Source organism: Haemaphysalis longicornis, unplaced genomic scaffold (assembly GCF_048455015.1).
Source record: "Haemaphysalis longicornis isolate Haplotype H1 unplaced genomic scaffold, Haemaphysalis longicornis Haplotype H1 scaffold_12, whole genome shotgun sequence".
NCBI lineage: Eukaryota > Metazoa > Arthropoda > Arachnida > Ixodida > Ixodidae > Haemaphysalis > Haemaphysalis longicornis.
In genome coordinates this window covers 108,699,490-108,723,405 of record NW_027526225.1, presented here as the reverse complement: position 1 = coordinate 108,723,405, position 23,916 = coordinate 108,699,490, and the positions used below count along the sequence as shown (strand labels likewise).

The following is a 23,916-nucleotide window of genomic DNA, read 5'->3' as shown; positions in this document are numbered from 1 at the left end:
GCTCAAGAATCCTCTACCTTCCCTCCCCCTTCCCCTTCCCCCCCTACCCGAGCGATGGGAGATCTTGATGTCCAGCCCCGACCTGTCGACGCAGCAAGAGCTCGCGTCCAGGGGCCAGGAGCTATTGGACTCATATGGGACTCGTGACTAGGGTTCCACCCCGTCTGACGCCTGCGAGCATCACCTGAAATGGGCTCAGCGAAAGTTGTTTCTCTCTCTCTCTCTCTCCATTCGGCGAACTATAGAATTTGCGTGGCGACGGCGCTGCCGTTCTGGGCCCGAGCGCCCGTTTACGTGCAGCACATCTCACACTTGGTAGAACTAGGTTTATTTTTTTCAGTTACAGAGGTAAGTCAGCTGTTATAATTGAGAAAGGCGGCAAGAGTGCGCCTGTTTTATGGCATGGTTTTGTTATCGTGTTTGAGTTTGGCGCCATCCACAAGGCGAGCCGAAAATAATATTAACAAAAAAAATCCCGGGCCATCTCCACTAACGCGAAACCTGGGGAGGGGCGAAGCATGCAGTGTATAAGTGTATTCTCGGCGCTTTGGCGTTTTCGCCCATGGAAATGAAACCTTTGGGGGTTAGTGGTATACAGCTTTGCCGTTGAAGTCTCGTGTCTTTGAAGCACGAAGCGTTCTAGCGCGAGGCGTTGGAAAACGAGTGTCCTGGTGTTTTAGTACCGTGACTGCATGAAACGACGACGACGACAGGAGACGCCGACAGCCCGAGTCCCTAAGGGTCTTCGTCTTTAAAACTTGAACCCCGGCATTGAGTGTTTCATACAAGCACGCGAGTATTGGAAGAAAGCCAGCTTCACAAAGAATGGCACAACGTAGACGGAGGTAAACGAACCGCGGTGCATAAGAGAATTTAAACTTTGAAAACCTGCCGACTAGGGAAGTAGTAAACAAACGCTCCGCTTGCGCACATACCCTTTTCGGGGCATTTGCCCCGAAGTTGCGAGTTAAAAGTAACTTAGGGGCGCTGCATGTCCAAAATTAATCGACCAGATTTAGGGCAAATTCCCAAGGTGGAGTAAGTTTCTGTGAAGGAAAGTTTGACATCCACCTAAATGCAGCCATACGGCTACAAAGGAAAGCTATACAGCTTTCTCAGAAACTTCGCAGTTGAAGAAAAAAATCCTGGACCAGGACGAATTTTTCTTCAACTGCGAAGTTTCTGAGAAAGCGTATAGCTTTCCTTTGTAGCCGTATGGCTGCATTTAGGTGGATGCCAAACTTTTCTTCACATGTCCAAAATTGATACTTAACGGAGTGGCTGCGCGCGTCTGTTGTGAACTACACATCGGAAGCCCGTGTTCAGATCGCACATTCAGCAACGCTTGCTGAACGTTTCTCTCGCAAGTCGTGCGCTTCGATGTTCACGCATGTCACAATCACCAAAAATGTCTCGGGGAACTTAAGGCTGCTTCGAAGGCGAAAACACTATGGTTTCTCCTGGCGATACTGATTACAGTCTTTTTTAAAATCTACACTGGGCCTCCTTGATTTACCAGTCCTGGACGGTCCGCAGACAGTCCGAGGACTGCCCTCGGACCGGAAGTCTCATAGGAAAACATGGGCAAATCGAACGCCGGATTCGCGTCTCGGGCAGTCCGCGGACGATCCGGGACTCATAGTCGAGGAGGCCCATTGTGTTTGCGTCACTTTCTTCTCTTATGTTTCTTCGTCTTTTAAAGCGAATAACTTCTACAGACCGACTGGCGACACTTGACGCCACAGTGGCTTCCCCAGAGGTAGAGTTCCCCGTGGCTGGCGTGCACCCGTTCTACTCTCGTGCCGTCACGCTCTCCTGTCACGTGGCGCGCACTTGATAACTCTTTACCCGCTGCTGGCATCGTGCCAAGGCAGAGTGGTTGCTACTGTGTGGAGCCGGGTTTTGTTCCCGCAGGAAGTCAAATGTATCGTAACAGCAGAGTTGTTTAACTCTTTCACTACCGCGCCTATCAAAATCGATCAATTTGATCGATACTTTTGGGAGCACCTTATCATAGCGTTCCACGCGTTTCTCGAACAAGTAAAGCTGTTCGGAGTTAGATCAGAAAATGGCCTTTCAAAATCAGTGTTGTTTTCATTTTTGCTACGGAAACAGAATTTCTGACACGCTTTTGAACCACCTGGGTGTGGAAAAGGGGCGTGGCCATCGCGCGTCACTGCTACCAACGAAGAATGCGTGCAACTCGTAATTACTTTGCACCAGCGCTTGTTTTTTGCTATCAGGGCGTGAATGGGGAACTAGCAAACGATTTTCAATCGTCCGGTTCACGCTCTGACAGTAATAATTCCAGAAGTCGTCTGAAAATGTCAAGCAGTGCCTGGTTGCAAAGCTACTCTATGATTTTAGGCAGTTTTATTGCCTTTGCGCACGTTGTTCTAAGTACTGTGGTAGTTCTACTTAGCCCAGGACCATTCGCAAACAGTTTACAACAGTTTCGGTTTCGTTTCTGCATCGCGAAATTCATATTTAGCGCTACTACGCAGTTACCCAACTTCAAGGCTACCTGCCATTGCACCTCCTCGAGCAAAGCATGCTGCTCCTGATTTCACCGAACCCTAACCCGATTTCTGCGATAAGAACTTCAGATGCAAGTCAAAAGATCACACCCAGTCGCCAGATATCTGTTCCGCCGAGGACAGCGCTTCAAACTGGCCTTACACTGCCAGCTGTTCGACTTCCAGTTTCGTTTCCATGCGAGGGTATATCCGGGTGTCTAATGTTGCTACTTAGTTGAACTGTCTATTCGGACGGAGTCTCCGAGAAGTTTTTGTACTGTTTCATTTGAAAAATGTTAGGTGGCGCTGCAAAAGAGGAGGCTCGTTGTGCTGATCTTTTTCATCGCGCAACTGCTACTCGGCCAAAGATCGGAGGGCACGATTCTAGCTCATCGTACCTCATTTTTGCGAGCAAGGCTACAATTGCGAGTAAGAAGATGATAATAAAGCTCAGCTTTATGTTTTGAGAGATAACTGACCGTGAACGACAACAAGCATCAGCGACGGCGTGCCGTTTTCAACTTCATGCATGTTTTTTTTCCGCATCGCGTGCTAGTCCCAAATATTGTGCTCGCTGTAAATGAAAAGTCAGCCATTGACATGATGTTTTTACGTTATGTGGGGGCAAATTGGTGCCTCTGATAATGACAAACCACCAGGTTTATTCCAGGAAACCACCCAAAATTGCACATTTTGAATTGGAGGTTGGGCTTCACAGCATGACACTACCACCGTGCATGCTAACATATTTTTTTTTATATCTGACAAACTGTTCCGCGAAAGTCAACATTTTTTCTAGGGCGTGCTTTTGAAATGTTTCCCTACAAAATACATATTCTAATTTTTTTCTACTACCGGTGGTTTGATAAACACAACTCCTTTTTTGTCATTTTTTTCGACAACTTGACAGAAATTTTTATTTTTGATATTTTTTTTACAACTATGATATATAAAAACCTTTGAAAAATTGCTGTTATTGGAAAGGCCGTTAAATAATCTGCATTTTGTGTTCCTGCAATTACTGCCTTACCAATTTTGTAGCAGAAAAAAAATGTTTTCTTGGACCCCTAAAATTAGTCAATTTTCCGGCGGTAGCGAAAGAGTTAAGCTTTTAGTTCCGCCGTCCAGCGTCACCAGAAAACTCCGCCCAGCTGAGCGCGTGTGAGCATGCGCCTCATGAGGAGCACCCGGCGTCGTCCAGACTTGCGCGTGGGCTTACGTCACGTGAGGAGCGCGCCAAAAAAATACAGAGAAAAAAATTCACGCATCTACAATAAGTGAATCATGGCGAGTGAGCACTCGCCATGACCGTAAATCACGCGTGAGAGTGCTTACTGATGCTAAAACGATTTCCAATCCAATCCAGTCCGATCCATTTCAATCCAATCCAATCCAATCAAATGCTCCTCGCGCATGCGCAGCACGACTCTCCAGAAGCACTCTCTCTCTCTCTCTCTCTCTCTCTCTCTCTCTCTCTCTCTCTCTCTCTCTCTCTCTCTCTCTCTCTCTCTCTAACCTTTTGTGAACCTTTTATTTTGTTCCTGTTAACGTTCTGTGAACCTTTTGTTCAGAGATGTTTCGATTTACTCGGTGCTGTGCCGTGACCACGGACGCCGGACGCCGGACAAACCTCGGCCTTAAGGTGCTTCGCCCCTAAAAAAATACCCAGCGCGCGTGAACTTGCGCCTCGTGAGGAGCGCCCGGCGTCGGTCAGCTCGACCTTCGAGAACTTTCTGCCCAGCGTTTGTGGCGTATCTCTCGCGTGCTCTTCTACTCGCCACATCACGTGCGTTCGCGCCTGAAGTGGGGAGCACAGACGCCGAGTTCGCGAAGCCTGTTGCCACCTGTTCTATGGAGTGCTAACGCGGTCCACTTTGGGAGAGATGGGGAAGGCTGCGACCAAAACGAAACGGGCCTGGAGTAATGGAGACCTTTCGGCGGCAAGTTCGGAAATCCATGGGAGGTGGAACAACCGGTCCTCTGACGAAGGGAGAGGGGCCGCCAGCTCTGCTGTTTCTCCAGCCTTGCACCACTAGTGCAAGCTTCGCCAATTTATGGGCGAAGCCCCTTAGGAGAAGCGGCTTTTGGCGTCTCCTGTCATCGTAGTCGTCGTAATCGTCATTCGTCTCATGTAGTCACGATACTAAAACACCGGGAAACTCGTTTACGCCTCGCGCTAGAACATAGCGCGTACTAAAAAAAAAAACACCGGAACTCTCGTTTACGCCTCGCGCTAGAGATCCATCGTGCTTGGAGACAAGAGACTTTTCAGGAAAGCTGCAAACCTATCCGTTGGCAAAAACTCCAAGGCCCCAAGAATACACTTATACACTGAATGCTTCGCCCCTCACGAGGTTTCACGTTAGTGGAGATGGCCCAGGTTTTTTTTTTTTTTTTTTACATACAGCGGCGACCATTTTCTTCTGTACTGCACAACAACGCCACTTTTTCGCACAAGAAGGCACTTATAGCTTTTGCCTCAAAAACTGAGACGATCAGCTACGTAAAAGCACCAGCAAACAGAGACAGCACTGAGGATCAGGAGAAAGAAGTCCGTGTTTGGCGCGCCCTAGGATGGCCTGTTCTTCCTGATGTTCACTTCGGGCGGGACTTCTTCAGGCAACAACGTCCCCGGGTTGTCATTTTCGGTAAAGTTGAGTCCCATCCAGTGGGTCCCGTTGCGACGCCTCCGTCCACGGGCCATGCGCTCCCCTGCACGGGTCAAGTTGCATGCCGATTACTATTGACGCAACGGTAAGAAACAAGTGCTCCGTAATCGTCGTTGCAACGAAACGTGTTGCGACGCTGGGGAAGAAAATTATGGCGCTTTTATTAAAGCAAAGCTTTCTATGTCTCACTTGTGGCGGTTTCTGAAAAAACGCACATTAGGAAACCAACTTTACACAATGGGTTTTCACAAAGGGCCCATGGAGAAGAAGAAGAGGAAGAAGAAGAAGAAGCAGAATATGAAGGAGGAGGAGAAGGAGGAGGAGGAGGAAAAGATGAACAAGAAGAAGAAGAAGAAAAGAAGAAGAAGAAGAAGAAGAAGAAGAAGAAGAAGAAGAAGAAGAAGAAGAAGAAGAAGAAGAAGAAGAAGAAGAAGACGAAGAAGGAGAAGAAGAAGAGAAAGAAAAAGAAAAAGAAGAAAAAGTAAAAGAAAAAGCAAAAGGAAAAGAAGAAAAAGTAAAAGAAAAAGGGAAAGAAAAAGGAAAAGAAGAAAAAGTAAAAGAAAGAGGAAAAGAAAAAGAAGAAAAAGAAGAAAAAGGAAAAGAAAAAGAAGAAGAAGAAGAAGAAGAAGAAGAAGAAGAAGAAGAAGAAGAAGAAGAAGAAGAAGAACGCGAAATGTGGGTACGTGCCAAAATATTTGAGGACATCATCATCATCATCAAATGTTCTTTAATACAAATGCGATGTTAAAATACACGACAATGCCGATCTAACCCAATAAGCACATCCGAATGGCCTAATAGGAAACTAAATATTGAAGCCTCTTTCGTATAACAAAAAATGGTTGAAACGTTTTTGAACCAAGAAGCTTTCTCTGCGAGAAATTAAGTAAGTGGGCATTTGCGATCGATTTGCTTGAATTCATTTATTTAGCTGTTTGAGTAGCTTAGAGTAAATCCAAACTGCTTACACCGTGTTGTAATGGCACAATCGGAGAGACGTGGCCATTACGTCTTCATTAATGGCGTAATGGCCATTACGCCATTACGCCAAAGGGACTTGGTACACAAGAGGGACTTGGTACACAACGCCGGTTTCCCTCTTTCGTGGGGTGCGTCATACATGGGGCAGACTGGTAGGTGTGCTAATGTTAGATTGAGAGAGCATGCGCTCTGCCTCGACAAACGTCCGCGACCGCCTTTGCCCTCACACTGCCACACGTGCGGCTGCCACCCGGTGTCTGAGGAAACTGATATTGTTACCAAGCAGCCGAAGCAGTTACACCGAGAGATAGTCGAAGCCTATCGCATCAGCAAGAGGGGCGAAAAGTGGGTGAGCCACCCTTCAGTGTCGCTTATTGATAAAGAGGTCCAGTTCATGGATAACGACAAATAAGTCATGTTCCCCGTTTTTCTCTTTACTGCAAGCAGTATAAGTCTACCGCCCCCCCTCCACGGTTGTCATTCCGGTGTCATCGATTTACTCGGCGCCGCTCCGGTGCTCCTCCTCACCACCGCTGACACCTCTTTCACAACTATTTTCCCCCTCGTCTACACCGATGCCCTTTTGGCAAGTTGGGCAGTCGGCAGCTAACGGCGGTGTGTGGTTATCAGATGATTGCAAAAAAAAAAATGGCAGCATCTCCACTCCGTCGATGATGGCGAGGGTGCGGAGCACGGGGACTCGAAATGACATACAAGTTGCGCCCCGAGTGACATCCGATTTGTGCCCCGACCGTCATTCGATTTGAGCCGTGAGTTGCACTTGATTATACCCTAAATCAAACTGCAACTCACGGCTCAAATCGAATTTTGCTTGATTTTTGCTTGATGGTGGTGTGCGCACGGATGGACGCGGACGGACATTTGGAGTTCCTAAGGTACTCCGCACCGTTACAGGCGAGGGAGTAAGCCGTTTGACACTCGGGTACTAACTGATGGCCATAGTCCAATGGGTGAGATGACTGACACTAGCTCTGTCTTGTCTACCGGACACAGGCTCGAATCCTGCCGGTGCCTGTGTGATTTTTTGCGATTGTGAATTCTATGCGCACGGACGCGGACGGACATTGTGCGGTCCTAAGGTGCTCCGCACCTAAAATAAACAGAATCACGGATGGGCGTAAAAAATGCACTGACGATTACTACACTCCCTAATATGAAATTTGTGCGCAGCGCGAGCTGCAGTCTTCTCAGTCACGGCGCATTTCTGCTGCGCCTCAGGAAGTGTTCGCGTGATCACCGAACGTACGGCGGCGTGCGCTACTCTGCTGCTACCTCGCAGTGTGCCGCCGCTGCCGGCCAGCATGTTGCAAATCGTGTTTGAACCTCCCGCGCAAATTTCACGTGGTTCGCATTAGCCCCGCACAAGGGAGCAGTGAGCATGTTGTTGCATATCGTGTTTGAATCTCTCATGCAAACGTCACGTGGTTTGGATTAGCGGAGAATGGAACGCGCGGGGAAAGTGTTAGGGGGAGGGCGCTCCAAGGTGGCGACGCATGAGACATGTGTGAGGGAAAGGCAGTGAGAGAGATGACGCCGTAGCCGCACGTGTTGTACTTCACTTCACCCCTCGCTAGGCGCTCCTCTCCGTTTTCTTTCTTTCGTCGCTGGTGCGTTCGCTCACTCGGTTACACGGACATAAACAAACACCGCTCTCGCGAAGCCCAGGTAACGGCGGCCATAGGGCTGCCCCCTAAAACGACCGATACCCGCCGTCGCCGTTTCCACTCAAATTCACTTAACCAAGTAGCTGTGAATCCCTCCCGGGTGAAGAGAAACTTCCCCAGTTGGAACGCCGGCTTGCGCCCATATTTATTTTTCAGCTTGGAAAGCCTTCCGAGCGACATTTTCGCCGGTGTCTTTCACATCTAAATATGCGCCATCACCGGTTTCCGGTTTATGCGTGCACGGTTTGCGGGTAAAAAAAAAAGGGCGTGCACGCACAGCTAGGCTTCATGCCGCTACCGATGAAATGCCGGTTGTGCTGGTATTTAGATGTAGAAATTACATGGCTCAATGCGGTTAGTCGGCCGTCCTCCTCAATCGAGTGGTTCGGGTGTGGGTTGATGTGTTACACAGACATTTTACACACACAGTAAGATGCACACGAGGGGGAAGGAAAACGGACAGCCGCACGTTTGTACGCGAGAATAGAGCTCAAGGGTTTTCAGGTTTTTAAATCGTTATGGGGCGGAATCATTCCGTTCGTTTAGAGGAAGAAGAGCAAGCGTTCGCCCGAACACAAGCGCGAATGGGTGCAAAAACAATGGGAAGCTGCTGGCACCGCCGTTACCAACTCAAGTTCAGCTCGTGGAGTACCGGCGAATCCCTCCCGCATGAGTAGCGAATTGCCCGCTTGTAACGCCGGCGTGAGCCAATATTACTTCTTCAGAGGGCTTTCAGGGGATATTTTCGACGGCGTCTGTCAATTCTAAGCACGTGCACATGACCGGTTGCCGGTTATTGCGTGCGCAGGTTTGTAGTGGAGAAAAGTGGGAGGGAAGAGGGGTGGCGTGCACGCGCAGCTATAGCCGGTATTCATTGAAAAGTTTAGCTGTCAATTTCTTCGTTTGGCAACACTGAAATGGCCACGGACATGGCCGAAGCGCCGCGGACATGGCGCGGCTTCTGCCACTACGGCCGCCCGCCGAAGAAAAATATAACACCGGCGTGCGTCCTCTGCTTCGTTTCAACCCGATTCTCAACGGTGGTGTCAACAGAGTTGTTATTAATTGCACTCACATTGGAGTCGAGGCATTACTTTGCGTTCGGCGGGCTAGAGCTTGGAATGTCCAACCCACATTATGCGCTTAGCACGGACAAGTACCGCCATCCCGCGGAGCCCGACGTAGCTAGTGACGGCGCACTCACATGGTCGCCTGCATGCGTGCCTCGCTATTGAATACAGGCAATAGGTTTCATGCCCGTACTGATCGATGGCATGTCCGTTGTGCTGGTGCGAGATTTAAACGCGGACGTTAACGGCCCAATGGGACCTGTCTGGAGTCCTTTGTGGTAGGGCGGATCGGATTTGTGTGTTAGGCTATGTTCAGACTACCGATGAAAAACCCGTATCGTGATCTACGGACGTAAAAAAATGCCATGTCACGCACTTCATTTGGCGGAGAGGTGAAATGTCATCATTCTTTAAAGATATTACGACAGTTGCGGCAGCAGTCTGAACCCGGCCTTACACAAACAGTGAGATGCTTACGACGCGGGAGGGACACAGGCAGTTGTATGTTTATCTGCAAGAACAATGCTTGGATCGGTCAGAGGTTCATTCCGCTAATTGGCTAGGAAATGGGCTCCATCGCAAGTTACGATAAAAGTGTTTTGTTTCGTGCACTCCGTGGACTGCGTCCAGCTTTGTAGGTCATCCTTCTTAACAGAGTGGAAGGGCACTATTTTTTCTGCTTTTCTTTGTTTTTGTATGCTACTTTGACACGTGCAGCGTTGTTTGCCTTCGGTATAAATGTTTGCGGCGGGTTTTCAATAAATTCAGTTCAGAGTCAGCGTTTGTCCTGTGGTTATTCTTCTGTCTGTCCCGTCTTTCGCGCTGTGATTAGTTATGAACACCTACCAATTCGCCCAACTTGCAACGGTCCTACGTTATAATAGCGTAATTTGAGATAATTGGTCAGACAGGATTTAGAAAAAATCATAAATTTGGCTGGAACAAACTCACACTGTAGACAGGCGGCACCAGAATGCTACGCATTAGTAGATAATTCTCTGAATTCCTGCGGTATTTTTTAACGTTTACAGCGTCATCCTGAACCAATAAATTATTACAGGTACATGAAACAAACGTACGGTGATGATAGATTCGCCAATCTTAGGATTTTTTCTAAGACGCCTAGATCAGGTTGAGAGCCACATAGACCTTTACGCTAGCTCTGGAGAGAGCGCGTGCTATTCTTTGTCGACGCGACCAGATACACGCACGCAATTTTGGTCAAAACAGCTTCGCTGTAGAAATAGTGCTGTACATGCGGATGTGCGACAACCGATTCCGCTGAGCCGCGGGAAACAATTTCTCGCGCTCCGGAATTTTCCGACCTTTGCAATAGCGAGCGAGGTAGAGGGCGGGAGCGTGCGCACACACGCTCATGCGCAAGCGCACACCCTAAATAGTAATTGCCGGTTGTGCTTGCGCATGTGCTTGCTGGTGCCAATGACATTAGTTTGCAGAAAGCCACATCCTATAGCTGAATGTATTGCACGACTGCGGCAGCATAACGACTGCCGAAGGCAGGAACAACGCGTTCAGGAGTTGACGCAGGTAACAGACCGTGAACGTATTGATTGATTGATTGATTGATTGATTGATTGATTGATTGATTGATTGATTGATTGATTGATTGATTGATTGATTGATTGATTGATTGATTGATTGATTGATTGATTGATTGCAGGGTTTAGGCGTAGGCACGCCTCATCGCTTCAACGCAGGCGATGAGGCGCGCAGTAGTGGAGGGTTCCGGATTAATTTTGACCACCTGGGGATCTTTAACGTGCACCGAAATTGATAGATTAAACGTTCATTGAAAAAAAGGGAAGTAGAAAAGGCAATGTGCCTAGGAGAAAAGCATGATGAGCCCGATGGACGCTCGCCCTGCTGGCGTCTTCCTAGTAGGAAAAACCGAGGTCCTCTGTTGCTGTCCGCGTCCTGGTCACTGAGGGCCGTATTCTGAGTCCCTCCTCCTCTTCGTCGCTCCCTCCGCACGGATGAAGGGAGGATTCCGCAATACATAGCGTGGGCAAATCGATTTGAAGGACCTCCTCCACTGGAGGCTCCACTGGAGGAAGGACTCGGAATACCAGGGTTAGAATGATCGACTAGTCAGAAGAAAGAGGGGAAAGTTGTACGACCGGTTCTAACGAACAGAATCTCTGCAATTGAATACCTTCTGGAGATCCGAGGAGGAAAGGGCTAAGTGAAGCACTCTTCGCTTCCTTCCGCTTCAAACGCCCTTCTTTGTGAGATAGTTTTCCGAGAGCGACCTTTCTCTAAATGTCCTGTGCAGCAGTGGTAGAAGGTACATGGGCGGGGTCTCACCGATGCAGTAGGCCATGAAGCACCTGGGCAGTGGCTGCAGGTAGTAGGCGATGTAGCTGCCGCAGTGCTGCACCCGGATGTTGGCGTAGTAGGCGCACGCGTCCTCCTCGTCGGCGCCGCAGGCTATCGCGGGCATCGGCATGCTCGGGTACTCCGGGTGGCTGCCTGCGCCCAGCAGTGCCGTCACGCGCACTACCGCTCGCGTCAGCGCACGTCTGTTTGGTTGTAGCATTGGCAGAGCTTCATCTGGGGGTATGATATACTACGATATGCTACGATATGCTATTACACCTGCATGTGGGTACCAGTGAAGGCGAGGAATCCTGTGTTGGACGTATGTAACGAAGGTTCGACAAGGGCTATTTGGCTGAACGTACTGAAGACTAAGGTGATAAACAAGGGGGACCAGAAGAAACGGACACGCGCCGTGTCTGTTTCTACGTGTTTCTACTGGTCCCCGCTGTTTAACGCCTTAGTCGTTAGTATGGACGCATGTACCACGCGCCAGGGATTAACCTCGTCTTTCACGATGCAGTATTTGGTGCCATATGTTGGTTCTGCATTTCGCGAGTGTGATTCTGCCTTTGATACTTCAGAACAGGAAGGTCGCCTCAAAAGAGTTCAAGAGGAAACAGATAAAATGTATTTTAATTGACAACCATATAATTATTATTACTTATTTCCGGGTTTTTTTAAACCTTTCTCAACGCTCCAGAGCTCCATGTAAACCAATGACAGCAATTGCAGAAGGGCATAACAGCTTCTACACGCGGGCGCAAGCGGCGTGCGAAGTGCTCGTACCGTAGAACCAGAATGGCACCATCGTGTTGCACATGCCGGGGTAGACGGGGTAATCCGGCATCCTGTTCCCGTAGGGCGTCTCGAAGGTGTACCACGCCTGCTTGAGTTCGTGATCGCAGGTCCCGTTGTCGTTAGACGTCATCATCGTGTTCACCGACCGGATGCCCGTGTCCAACTTGATCACCGTCGGCTTGGCGCACTCCATGTTCTCTGGAGCAGGGAGTTTGGCCATCAATTGCTTCGGGGCAAACTACTTCTGCAGAGAGTGTCCCGCGTGTTTCAAGACCATTGCAAGAAGGCGATGTGAAGTTTGACATAACCGACGCGGGTCGCACAGCGCAAAATCCGAGAAAGCCGAGAGTCTACTGATCTTGGAAATGGTACCTGTTGATAACTAACCTACTCAAATACACATACAAGTGATGAGACGTGTAAGTTTTTACGTAGAATTAAATGAGTTTGCATCAAATTAGCCACCTTCCGGATTTGGAACTTCAAATAGACAACAATTGAATTACCACTGGGCATGCAATGTTTGAGCGCATGCAAAACAAGGACAACAGAACTAGTGTCCCTTTTTTAGCAAGTAACTTTGAATGTCCTACTTACTTATGTGCTCTTCCCTGACCACTGAAAGAACATAAAACTTGATGTTAACGCATGAGTTATTTTAACGTAATTAGTGGTCGGATTGGATTTCCTTGAGACAAACTATTGTGTGCGTAGCAAACGCGCAGCCATCGCAGCAACAATTGCAGCAGCCGCAAATCCACAGCCGATCCCTTTGAGGGGATACAACCTCCACCGGCAGCTCATATGTCAAAGTGCAGCTGCACGATTTTTGACGATGATTCTCCAAGGATTGAATTTCATGCGGAGCACGATTGAAGTTCTTGTCATCAACATCGAATGTTGTTTACAATATTAGTCATAAAATTAGAAGAAAAAAAAACGAATAGAGCAAGGAAGTCTGGCTATTTGAAAAGGCTACATATCCGCAAGCCTTGTCTTACTTCAGGAAGGCGTAACAGCGGCCAGTATTCCCCTTTGCCGCCGCATGCCCCGTGATCGAACACACGCCAAACTACGGGCGCTGGACACACAGCTACATAACCGACGCGGGTCGCACCCATGGACCCATGTTCCCTCCACCACCTCATAGAAGTAACGAGTAACGCCTGCAATAAACCATATACAGCTGTCGTTGCAATAGTGAGAGCGTTACTGGAGAGGTAGAACCGGGAGAGGGGTGATAGCGTTAGAAGTTCTCAAGCAGACACCGGAGCTCTTGAATTCAGGAAGGAGAGGGGGAAATCGTCGTGCCGGAAAAAATGAGGACGGAATTCGCTGCTGTTTTATTCTTAAAAAAAAAAAGAGTCTTTCTTAGCTACACAAACGCGAAAATATTGGTCGGTCTGTCTGGCTCTGTCTGTCTGTCTGTCTGTCTGTCTGTCTGTCTGTCTGTCTGTCTGTCTGTCTGTCCACCGATTCAGCCGCCCAGCCAAAAGTTAGGGGGATCCTTTAACTCCCTTTGAATTTAAATCTTTCACCCTTCTAAACTACGAAACCTGGTAGTACGGTTTATACTTGTCACCATTGTACAACAAAAAGAAAACATATGTATATTTTAGGCAGAACATAAAAATGATTTTACCAGTGTTCTTTTAATTAAGAATACACGCGGGCGTGATTTTTGTGATAGCTAACAAATAACGCGTCAAAAACAATATTTCAACTAAAAAAACTTGGTTGATTTCTCTCTCATAGGAATCGGTAAAACACGAAAGTGAAATGTGCGGCGAAATCTGCAGCTGAGCGTGGTTTGCGGGTTCGCGGCTGTCTTGTGGGTGTGCTTGGCGAGCGACGTCCTGCTGGCGGGTCACTTTGGCAAAGGTATACTGGCGTCATTTCCGTCACAGATATGACATCAGTGGAATCTTGGGGTATCGCGGCATAAAACACTTTCGTGTTAAATATAAAACCCGAAAACAAACAACCCTAAGTATGACGTACTCTTGAGTACTAAAAGTTGCTTCCCCGCAAGAAGACATTGTGTGCAGGGGTGCACCCTTTACAGGCCGCTTGCTTCATTGTACTGGTGTCATTTCCGTGACGGATATGACGTCAGTGAAGTCTTCGTGTATCCCTGAATAAAATACTTTCGTGTTAAAAATACAAAACGGGCTCGCTCCCGAGCCTCGAGCTCGAGTCCAACAGCAACAAAAAGTCCCAACAGATGGCGCAAAATTCGAAATTTTCTTTACGTTTTTAATGGGATAAGTGTGACAAGCGGGGGAAAGCGTGAAAGTTGGGCGGGGTTTAGAAGGAGCACGGCATTTGAAGCGAAGCGAGCAGATACAGGGCCATTTTGTTTCGACATCACGAGGATTAGATCCCTTGGTGTAGTGGAAGAGACGAGGAATGTGCTCACTGTTGTTGAAGAGGAAGACGAGGAGCGCGATGAGCAATCCACAGAATGAAATGCACATCAGGAAGACAGCGACGAAGCCGCCGAACTGCAAGCCAGCGCCCTCCGAGCGGCGCTTGTAACTGCGCGAAAAGAGGGTGACATGGCGAGCCACACGACGTATTACTATACATTCAGTCATCCACCGTCTTAGCTGGAGCAACGCTTTAGGCACTTATCGTCTTATCCTGCTTTGATGCGAAGTGTTTTAGCCACGAATGCTACATTGCTTTTAAATGCAAAATATCACAAAAGTCCTATACAGCGTTTCGTCAGAGTTTTTGGGAAACGCCACGCTAAAGTATAATCTGATTGATTCTAGGGTATAACGCACCGACGCAACGCAGGCGATGAGGCGCGCCGTAGTGGAGGGCTCTGGATTAAATTTGACCACCTGGGGATCTTTAACGTGAGCTGAAATCTCGTACATACGGCCGTTTTTGATTTTCGCCTCCATAAGAAAAGCGGCCGGCCGCGGCCGGGAATCAAAGCCGCGTCCTCGTGCACAGCAGCACAACACCTTAGCCACTGAGCCATCGCGGCGGGTACTAAAGTATAATCTGCTGCCCCAGCTAAGCGTTTGGACAATTGTACACGGCATGTTTTAGGGAGGGTCATACATCTGTCCTAACAAGTACAGGAAATTATATAACACGGGCGAAACTCCTGTTCCTATTATCATTCTACTGATAATGGGAGCTAAGGGAAATGATAATACTACATACTAATCATTCTGATGTTGCGCGAACAGAAAGGCTGATTTTCCCGGTGGCGCAGCCCATGGCAAAACAGCAATAAACCATCCCATACATCTTTCTTCTTTTGGGTCACGTTGTAAGTCTTCATTCTCAGTACTTAGCACATAGCAGACGAGTGGAATGTCGTTTTTTTGCTTTGTAAAGCGCGCAATAAAATAAAAGGCTTCTGAAAACGGGGGAGTTGCTCTATGCGATATCCTTCCGAGAGACCAGAACATTGAGGGTGGCGGACGTCAAAATAAAATATATTACGCCTGCTTTGGAGGGCAAACTAAAAACGTGGGATGGTCACCGAAAATAGCGCGACGTTGGCCGACTCTAAAGAGCGTTTTCAGGGCGTGCGTGTGTATTAAGATATTGTCACATTACTCACATATACGGCGTTTTATTATTCTACAGTTCTTTTATTTAGTGCCGCACCTTGGATTGGCGTGTAATACATTGCTCTTGCGCCTCACACTTCTAAGCATAGTACCAGGTCACTGACTGTATTTGTTGTGGTGAATTTACCGGATGAAACGCATATTTCAGAAATAATAAATTTTGTATGGTCCTAAAGTAATGCCTGGAACAATTTAGAATTATGTTTGAAGCCAGGAGGCGATGGAATAATTAGTTGGATGAAACAAACGAAATAAATCACCCAATAAATCAAAAATAAACTACTCGATATTGAAGCAAAAACTTTTGTTGAAAACATTTGGTGCAGTATTTTGTTTCGTTTGTTCGTTTCCTTTGTTTGTTCTCACTCCATTAGACGGAGTTCTGTCGAAGATGTTCACATTGAATGGTTGCTTGAACCGACTATCAGGCTTTTAGCGTCCACAATTGGTGATGCTTTATTCCTCCATAAAAACGAAAAGAATCGACCCGAGGTAGCACCTTAATTAACATACGCCTTTTGTTTGCCTCATGAAAGTCCCGACAACACCAGCCTTCTTAATCAAAATGAAATTGGCAATGCACTCTACAGAAACGACAAACAAGAAAATGTTGACCTTTCAAGTCACGCTAAGAGACAGTTATCATTAATGATCATCAAAAAAAAAAAAAAACGGGACACAGAAGGGGTGAAACAGACAGGGCAGCTCTGCACTCCCAACTAGTTTATTTTAGATGCGACTGCATCTCATTCACTCGCCTTGTCCCCCCGTATACGGCGTTGTTGTTGTCCGTCCACACCCCTCCCCCATTCTCCTCGCCGCGCGACCTGCGCTCTCCGCCGCTCACCCCCTCTCCTCTCCGATAGCGAACACTCTCTCGCGAGGGTCATTGGATTGGATACGATTGGATTGGATTTTCTTGGATTGGATTGGATTAAAGTGGATTGTGTTGCGTCATAGCCGCGCCACATTGCGTCATAGCCGCGGCAGGGGGTTCACGGCACGTTTCACGCGATGGGAGAATCAACCTAACGGAAACAACAACGGAACCCCCTATGCGTCGCATCTACACAGGGGTTCCCGCGAGGGGAGGTGGGAGTAATTTTTTTGGAAGAAAACCCAGCTTATATTAATATTTCTGTCGCACACGTGGCGCTAAATGATAAAAAAGCGAACTCAATCACTGGCACGTCTGCGCAGGCGTAATCTATTTGTCGACATGGCTCCACAAGGGTGTATTTAAATAGGCAAATTACCGGTCATGCAGTACTCTGGAGGGCATTCGAGGCGTTTTTTTTTCGAAATGTGCCAGGTCCTGAAACTGAAACTGAGCCGGATAAAGCTGCAGTGACAAGAAAAACTCGGCAACTTTCCCCCAAAAAAGGGAGTGGCTAGATAATAGTTGAGATAACGCGCTGAAAACGCGTACGCAGCTCATATTTCGTATGGAAAAGAAGCCAAATCCTGCGGCTTCACGGATCAAAATGAGCCAAATCCGTTTGCCCAATGGGAGTTTGCTTTTGGCTTGAGTATTCAGACGGTTTTGCGGGTGTTTTCACAAGTGTTTTTTTATGCGTTTCCGAGCTGGGTTATAATGAATTCGGACGGCAATTAGGAGATCAGTGAAAGATATGTTTCCAGGTGTCAAGGAAGTAGTGAAAGGAAGAAGTGAACGAAATAAGACAGAGACCTAAAACAATGATTTCATTTTGTCTCCCTCGTTTCTACGAAAAAAACTCTGGTTTTACTTATTTTTTTTACTCCTATATTTTTACCATTTCAGTACTTAACTGAAAAGCCGCCGCTTACAAGCCCGGGCGAATCCCCGCCCCCTTCCCCGCTCTGAACGTACGAAGCACTTCATCAGGGTAAAGAATAAGATATGAGCAGCCTTCTCGTGAAGCTTTTTGGAAAATCACTGGCAAAGCAAGGAAGTGCTTGCTTACTTCGTTAGTGCTTTGAGGCGTGCCCAAGATAGTTATCCTAGGGAAGGATTCTGAAATAGCAGCTAATGATTCCACGAGTACTCACCTGTCCTCCATGTATAGCTCTAGTGTTCTTGAAGCCCTGTTGCATATTTTTAATGCCTTTTGTACCAAAACTCAATTGCACCGTGCTTCAAATGGAATTTAAATAAAGTTTTTATAAGAAAGCCACATCAACTTGACTGCTTCAATTCAGTATGAGCCAAATCCAAACTTATCACCCCAATACTGCTCAAATTCAATGCATATTTTTAAATTACTTATGGCCATAAACTTCTCCTAGCTGACACGTAAAATATATCATAATAGTTTTGATTTCGTTGCATTTAGTTCCGCTAACAAACTTCCGCTTGTTTCTGAAATTCGCGTTAGGTGGATCTGCCTCATTTCGAAAAACAAACGTTTCGTATGCTGGTGCAGCGGTCGACGGATCGTCTTATACGGTATGCCTCAATTATTTTCATAGTTGTTTTAATGTTTGCGTTTTTACAGCACTGCGGCATCTTCAAAAACCGGCACACAGCCGCACGAGCTACAGTGCTGCCCCAATTGACTGCGCTGATTTCCATGCAGGGATCGCTTGTGCTCTGAAAGCCTATAACTCCCGGTTTGTCCCACGTATACGTGTCCGCGTGAAGTGACAGCATATGAACAACACCCGTTGTGCAACTCACAAATTGCGCGGAATGTTTTACGGCGCACGCATTTTTTGACCTTATAGTTGCAGACGCTAATCTTATGTCGACCTTGATGCATAAGATTTCTATTTTATTTGGGGATGTTCTGTCATTTCTCCCATTTTGGGTTTCGTTTCTTTGCGCTGATCATTATTAATGAATATTCACCAACCAACCCGACTCACAGTCCTATTAACATACAGTTACTTACTATCCGTTAGGGTCATGGTAGTGACGACCTGTGAATGGGAGAAGGTACAAAGTTAAAAATGGAGAAACTGCGAGTGCGTGTGTAACCAGACTACATCGCACCCTGTGTTCTTCCAGACCCTTCTACTGTACAGTTCCTCCTTTCTCTTTTTACCACTTGTCACCTTCCTACTCCCGACCTGCTAACCTCCAGGCTTCACTTTTCAGGGGTCTTCACAGAAACATCGGCTTTCGATTTTGTCACCACAAAATCTGGGACAGCTATAGTTCATATCACAAGCAAGCTGCAGCACTGTGGAGGCTACATTGTTGTCCCCCTCAGGGCGCCTAACTCACCGCGAAGGAAGCGACAAAAGGCGCCGGGGCCGTGCGGTGCCACTTGCCGAGAGGGGAGAAGGGAGTGTCCTTTCAGGACCCCCTTCACGGCGGATTAGGCGCCCTCAGTGGGTGCACTATTGATAACAATGTAGCCTCCACAGTGCTGCAGCTAGCTTGTGATATGAACTATCGTTTGAGAACGTGTTATACGTAAACTAGCGGTAGCACCCGGCTACACCTGTGTGGGCAACTACACTAATGACACCAATTGGTGCAACACGTGTTGACTTATTTCTCACTTGTCACTGTTAGTTCACCCTAGAGTTTTGCACAATTAGGAACCTCCGCCTGTTGTCAACACATGGGCTTTTACAGGAGGCGTGTGGTAATGGGAAACGGCTGGGTGTCTGGTTTTATTCGAACCACCCTGAAACAAATTGTGCGAAGCTAGTATGCTCACACGAGCATTTACGTGTAGGAAATGTTATCTGAGCCAGTAAGATAGATAACCATCACGTAAAGGTGTTTAATAGACAACACACGCTCCAAGGGGAGGCATGCGGTTACAGAAAGTTCAAAACACGGCGCGCTCCATTGGATTATGGGAAAATTGAACTAAATTTCATTTGCAAAGGGGTGTTATTTCCCTCCTTTCTTAACAGGTACCAAGTCCAGCCAATGGTGGAAGAAGTTCGTGGCAGTGAAAGTACTCAGCCTATAGTCCAGTCGACTGTGGCAAATATGGGGCAGTTAAAGTACCTTCCCACTAGAGCAGCTGAGGGTATAAATTTCTAAGTAGCGGAAGCACCAAGGCTATAGTCCAGCTGAGAGCGAAAATTTCGGGACAGTGAAAGTATCAAGCCTACAGTCCGGCCGACGGAGCGAAATTCGCAGCGGTGCCAGTACCACGGCTATAGTCGAGCCGACAGCCGAAATTTCGGGCAGCGAGAGTAGCCTTTATAATCCAGACAATGGTGGAAATTTAGGGGCACTTAAAATACCAAGACTATAGTCCAGTCAGCAGCGAAAATTCCGCGGAAGTCAAAATGCAAAGGCCATATTTCAGCCGATCGTGGAATTTCAGGGCAGCGAAAGTCCCAAGGCCATAGTCCAGTCAATGACCGAAATTTTGGGACAGTGAAAGTACCTAGCCTATAGTGCAACCGATGGTTGAAATTTCTAGGAAGTGGAGGTACCAATGGTATAGCCCAGCCGACGGCCGATATGTCCGCGGAGCTAATCTGCCAAGGCTGTAGTCCAATCAATGGACAATGTTTCGGGGCAGTTAAGTACCAAGGCATTTGGGGCATGAAAAGTACCAATCCGATGGCAGAAATTTCGGGGCAGTGAACGTACGGAGGTTACAGTCGAGCCAGCGGCGAAAATTTCGGGGCACTGAAAATACCAAGGCTATAAGTACAGCCGATGGCAGAAATGTTGGGGCAGAGAAAGTATCAAGGTTATAATATGAGTCCAGTCCATGGGGCAAATTTCGGAGCAGTAAGAGTACCAAGGCTCTAGTTCAGCCGACTGGAAATTTGGGGTACCAAGGCCGAAATCGAAAATTTTGAGGCAGTGAATGGTACCAAGGCGAATGGTAATGGTGAATGGTATCCAGCCGAAATTTAAAATTTTGGGACAGTGAATGTACCAAGGACATAAATAGCCGAAAGGGGAAATTTCGGGGCCATGAAATTACCAATGCCACAGACCAGCCGAAAGCCTAAATTTCGGGAGAGTGAAAGCACTAAAACTATAATCCAGCCGAAGTCGGAAATTTCGGCGTGGTGAAAGTACCAATGCTATTGTCCTGCCAAAATCGGAAATATTGGGGCACTGAAAGGCGAAATCGGAAATTTTGGCAAAATCTAGGCAAAATCGGAAATTTTGGGGTGGGGAAAACATGAAGGCTAGAGTCTAACAGAAATCAAAATTTTGGGGCAGTGAAAGTACCTAGGCTATAAAACAGCCGAAAGTTTAAATTTCGGTGCCGTAAAAGTACCAAGATTAATGTCCAGCCGAAATCTAAAATTTTGGGACAGTGAAAGTACCAAGGCTATAGTCTAACCTAAATCGGAAATTTTGGGGCAGTGAAAGTACCAAGGCTATTGTTTAGCCGAAATCGGAAATTTTGGTGCAGTGAAAGTACCAAGGCTATTTATTGTCCAGCCAAAAGCGGAAACTTTCCAGCTCAAATAGGAAATTTTGGGGCCGTGAAAGTACCAAGGCTATAGCCCAGTTGAAAGCTGAAATTTTCAAGTAGTGAAAGGATGAAGGCTATATATAGTCCAGCCGAAATCAAAAATTTTGGGTAGTGAAAGCATTAAGGCTGTTGTCCAGCCGAAATCGAAAAGTTTGGGACAGTGAAAGTACCGATGCTACAGTGCAGCCGGAATCAGAAATTTTGGGAAAGTGAAAGTACCAAGGCTATAGTCAAAATAGAAAGCGGTAATTTCAGGCAGTGAAAGCATCAAGGCTTTGTCCAGCCGAAAAAGAAAATTTTCGGGGCAGTGAAGTTACCAAGGCTGTACATCCTGACGAAGTCGGATTTTTTTGGGCCAGGGAAATTACCAAGGCCGAAATCGAAAATTTCGGGACAGTGAAAGTACCAAGGCTATGGTCAAGCCGAAAGCGAAAATTGCGGGGCAGTGAATGTACCAAGGCTAGTATAGTCCAACCCAAATCGGAAATTTTAGGACATTTGAGATACCAAGGCAATATACCAGCCGAGAGTGGATATTTCGGGGCAGTTAAAGTATCAAGGCTATAGTTCAGCCGAAATCAGAAATTTTGGGGCAGGGACAGTACCAAGGCCGAAATCAAAATTTTTGGGACAGTGAACAGCCGAAAGCAGAAATTTCGAGGCAGGAAAGAATGAAGGCTATAGTAGAGCCGAAATCAGAACTTTTGGGGTAATGAAAGTACAAACGCTATTGTATCGCCAAAATCGAAAATACTGGGGCAGTGAAATTACCAAAGCTATACGTCCAGCCGAAACCAGAAATTTTGCGGTTGTGAAAGTACCGAGGCCGAAATCGAAATTTTGGAAATTTCAGTGGAAATTTCAGGGCCGTGAAATTACCAAAGCTAATGTGAAGCCGAAATCAGAAATGTTGGGTCAGTGAAAGTACCAAGGCTATAGTCCAGCCGAAAGCGGAAATTTCGGGCCGTGAAAGCATTAGTCCAGCCGAAATCGAAAAGTTTGAGGCAGTGAAAGAACCAAGGCTATTCTCCAGCCAAAATCGAAAATTTTGGGGCAGTGAAATTACCAAGGCTGTACGTCCCGCCGAAATCGTAAATTCTTGGGACAGTGAAAGTACCAAGGCTAATGTCCAGCCAAAATGTGAAATTTTGGGGGAGTGAAAGAACCAAGCCAATAGCCCAGTCCAAGGCAGAAAATTTTGGGGGCTAAGGCGTTGCGCTGCTGAGTACGAGGTCGCGGGTTCGATTCCCGGCCGCGGCGGCCGCTTTTCTGATGGAGGCGAAAAGCAAAAACGCCTGTGTGTACGATATTTCGGCGCACGTTAAAGATCCCCAGCTGGTCAAAATTATTCCGGAGCCCTCCACTACGGCGCGCCTCACCGCCTGCGTTGCGTCGGCGCGTTAAACCCTACAATCAATCAATCTACTCACAACTATGTTTCTAGTGTTAACCCATATTACGTGACTGCTGGCCATATGCGGTCACAGTAGCGAAAAACATTTGTTCCCTATATTTCTCGCGTTTTCTTTTTATTAAAATTTGAAAGCGTCTTTGGCCGCTGGAATGGCGCTGAGTGAGTTCCCAAAGGCTACCTCTTTCAAATTGAATAAAGTGGTATTTTGAGTTCATTTATAGCCAGCTTCAAACAAACCACGCTGATATTAAAGAAAACTCAAACCGGCAACGTTGGAATCTCTGTCCAAATATAATCAATATCACAGTATTTCGTCGGCGGAATGTGTTGGGAGATATTTAGACGACACGCAACCTCTACCGTTACGTGATTTGGCGCAAGCGTTGCGTAATGGGTGGGGATTTCGCAATGTCGTTAACTCAAATGCCGCAAATTGAGCTACGCACGTGCTGCCGTTAGCTCCGAAATGGTAGCTGAACTTACCGTAGGCCATGATCGGTACGAGGACAGCCCGGTGCCCTCCGATATGACAGGTGCTTCTTCTTTAGCACGACTGTGTTTCCCGCTCGTTATTGATAGCGATGATGATGATGCTGATGTCCTGTGAGCTCCCGCAAAACCTAGCTTTGCTCTAATCATCATCATCAACTGTGACGTGACACATACGTGTGTTGTGACCGAGGGAAGAGAGGTTAAGGGGTGGAACTATGTCCAAAACCCCGGTGGCGCTAGCTACAGCCTTGGCTCTAAGGATCTGTTCTTCACTGGTAGTCTTTTTCGCTACACGAAGGAGTTGGAAGAAATGCTAAATCTTGCGAAATTTGAGCTGAACGTTGCGCATGATTGCGAATCACTTTACTGCTAGCTTAAGTAAGCACAATAGTCTAGACTCCAGCGAAATAAAATCAGATGCATCTTTTTTTTTTTTTTTTTGCTGGGAGGCTGTCGGGAAGAAGAACAACGATGCATACGCAAGATGGCTACTCCCTGTGGCCAGCTAAGAATTGCGTTTTCTTTCCTTGACGATTGGTCGATCCCCTCACTGGGTACGTGCCATGACATTACAATTATTCTCTGAGGACAGTACTTGACGCGGTAAGTTCTTTAGTTGCGGCTTTAAAACGAGAAAGGGAAACCGCTGTGTTTCCATATTTGAATGTTTATAAATGGCGCGGCATTTCCTCTTCTTCCCTAACTCACATGGTGTGGGCCTGCCGTCAAAAACCCTGCACATTAACCGTACACATAGCCATCACTAGCCATGAGCAATGGGAGGCCGTTTGTTCAGCTAGGACCCAGCAGCACGACGATAACAAGTCATAAAGCTGGCCGAGGACATCGCCACGGTCTACGGACTCGTGGCTGCCGTCTGTCGTGAAGAGGGTGGCACCCTTCCCCCAGGAACTAATCGTTTTTACGCAGCTAGTAACACAATCAGGTTTACCTCACCTGAC

The 23,916-nt window shown here is 47.2% G+C and overlaps 2 protein-coding genes across 2 annotated transcripts in view; one reads left to right on the top strand and one right to left on the bottom strand.

The window, feature by feature from the left end:
* LOC144161769 (uncharacterized) overlaps positions 1–23,916 on the top strand; it is a 56,571-nt gene that overhangs the window by 10,205 nt on the left and 22,450 nt on the right. The gene's annotated exons all lie outside the window — the stretch shown is intronic.
* Positions 5,086–17,697, bottom strand: LOC144162206 (uncharacterized). Its single transcript, XM_077692675.1, has 5 exons — positions 17,687–17,697; positions 14,479–14,597; positions 12,048–12,257; positions 11,247–11,411; positions 5,086–5,228 (listed from the first exon to the last, which is right to left on the bottom strand). The coding sequence occupies exons 1-5, from the start codon at positions 17,695–17,697 to the stop codon at positions 5,086–5,088; spliced, it is 648 nt and encodes a 215-aa protein (XP_077548801.1).

Bases quoted from the DNA above. Each gene is read 5' to 3' on its own strand.
- LOC144162206 (XM_077692675.1), bottom strand. The intron at 12,258-14,478 runs GTGAGCACATTC...TCCCTGCTCCAG, and splicing joins CGTCTTCCTCTTCAACAACA to AGAACATGGAGTGCGCCAAG. The intron at 11,412-12,047 runs GTACGAGCACTT...TGCTGGGCGCAG, and splicing joins GGTGCCATTCTGGTTCTACG to GCAGCCACCCGGAGTACCCG.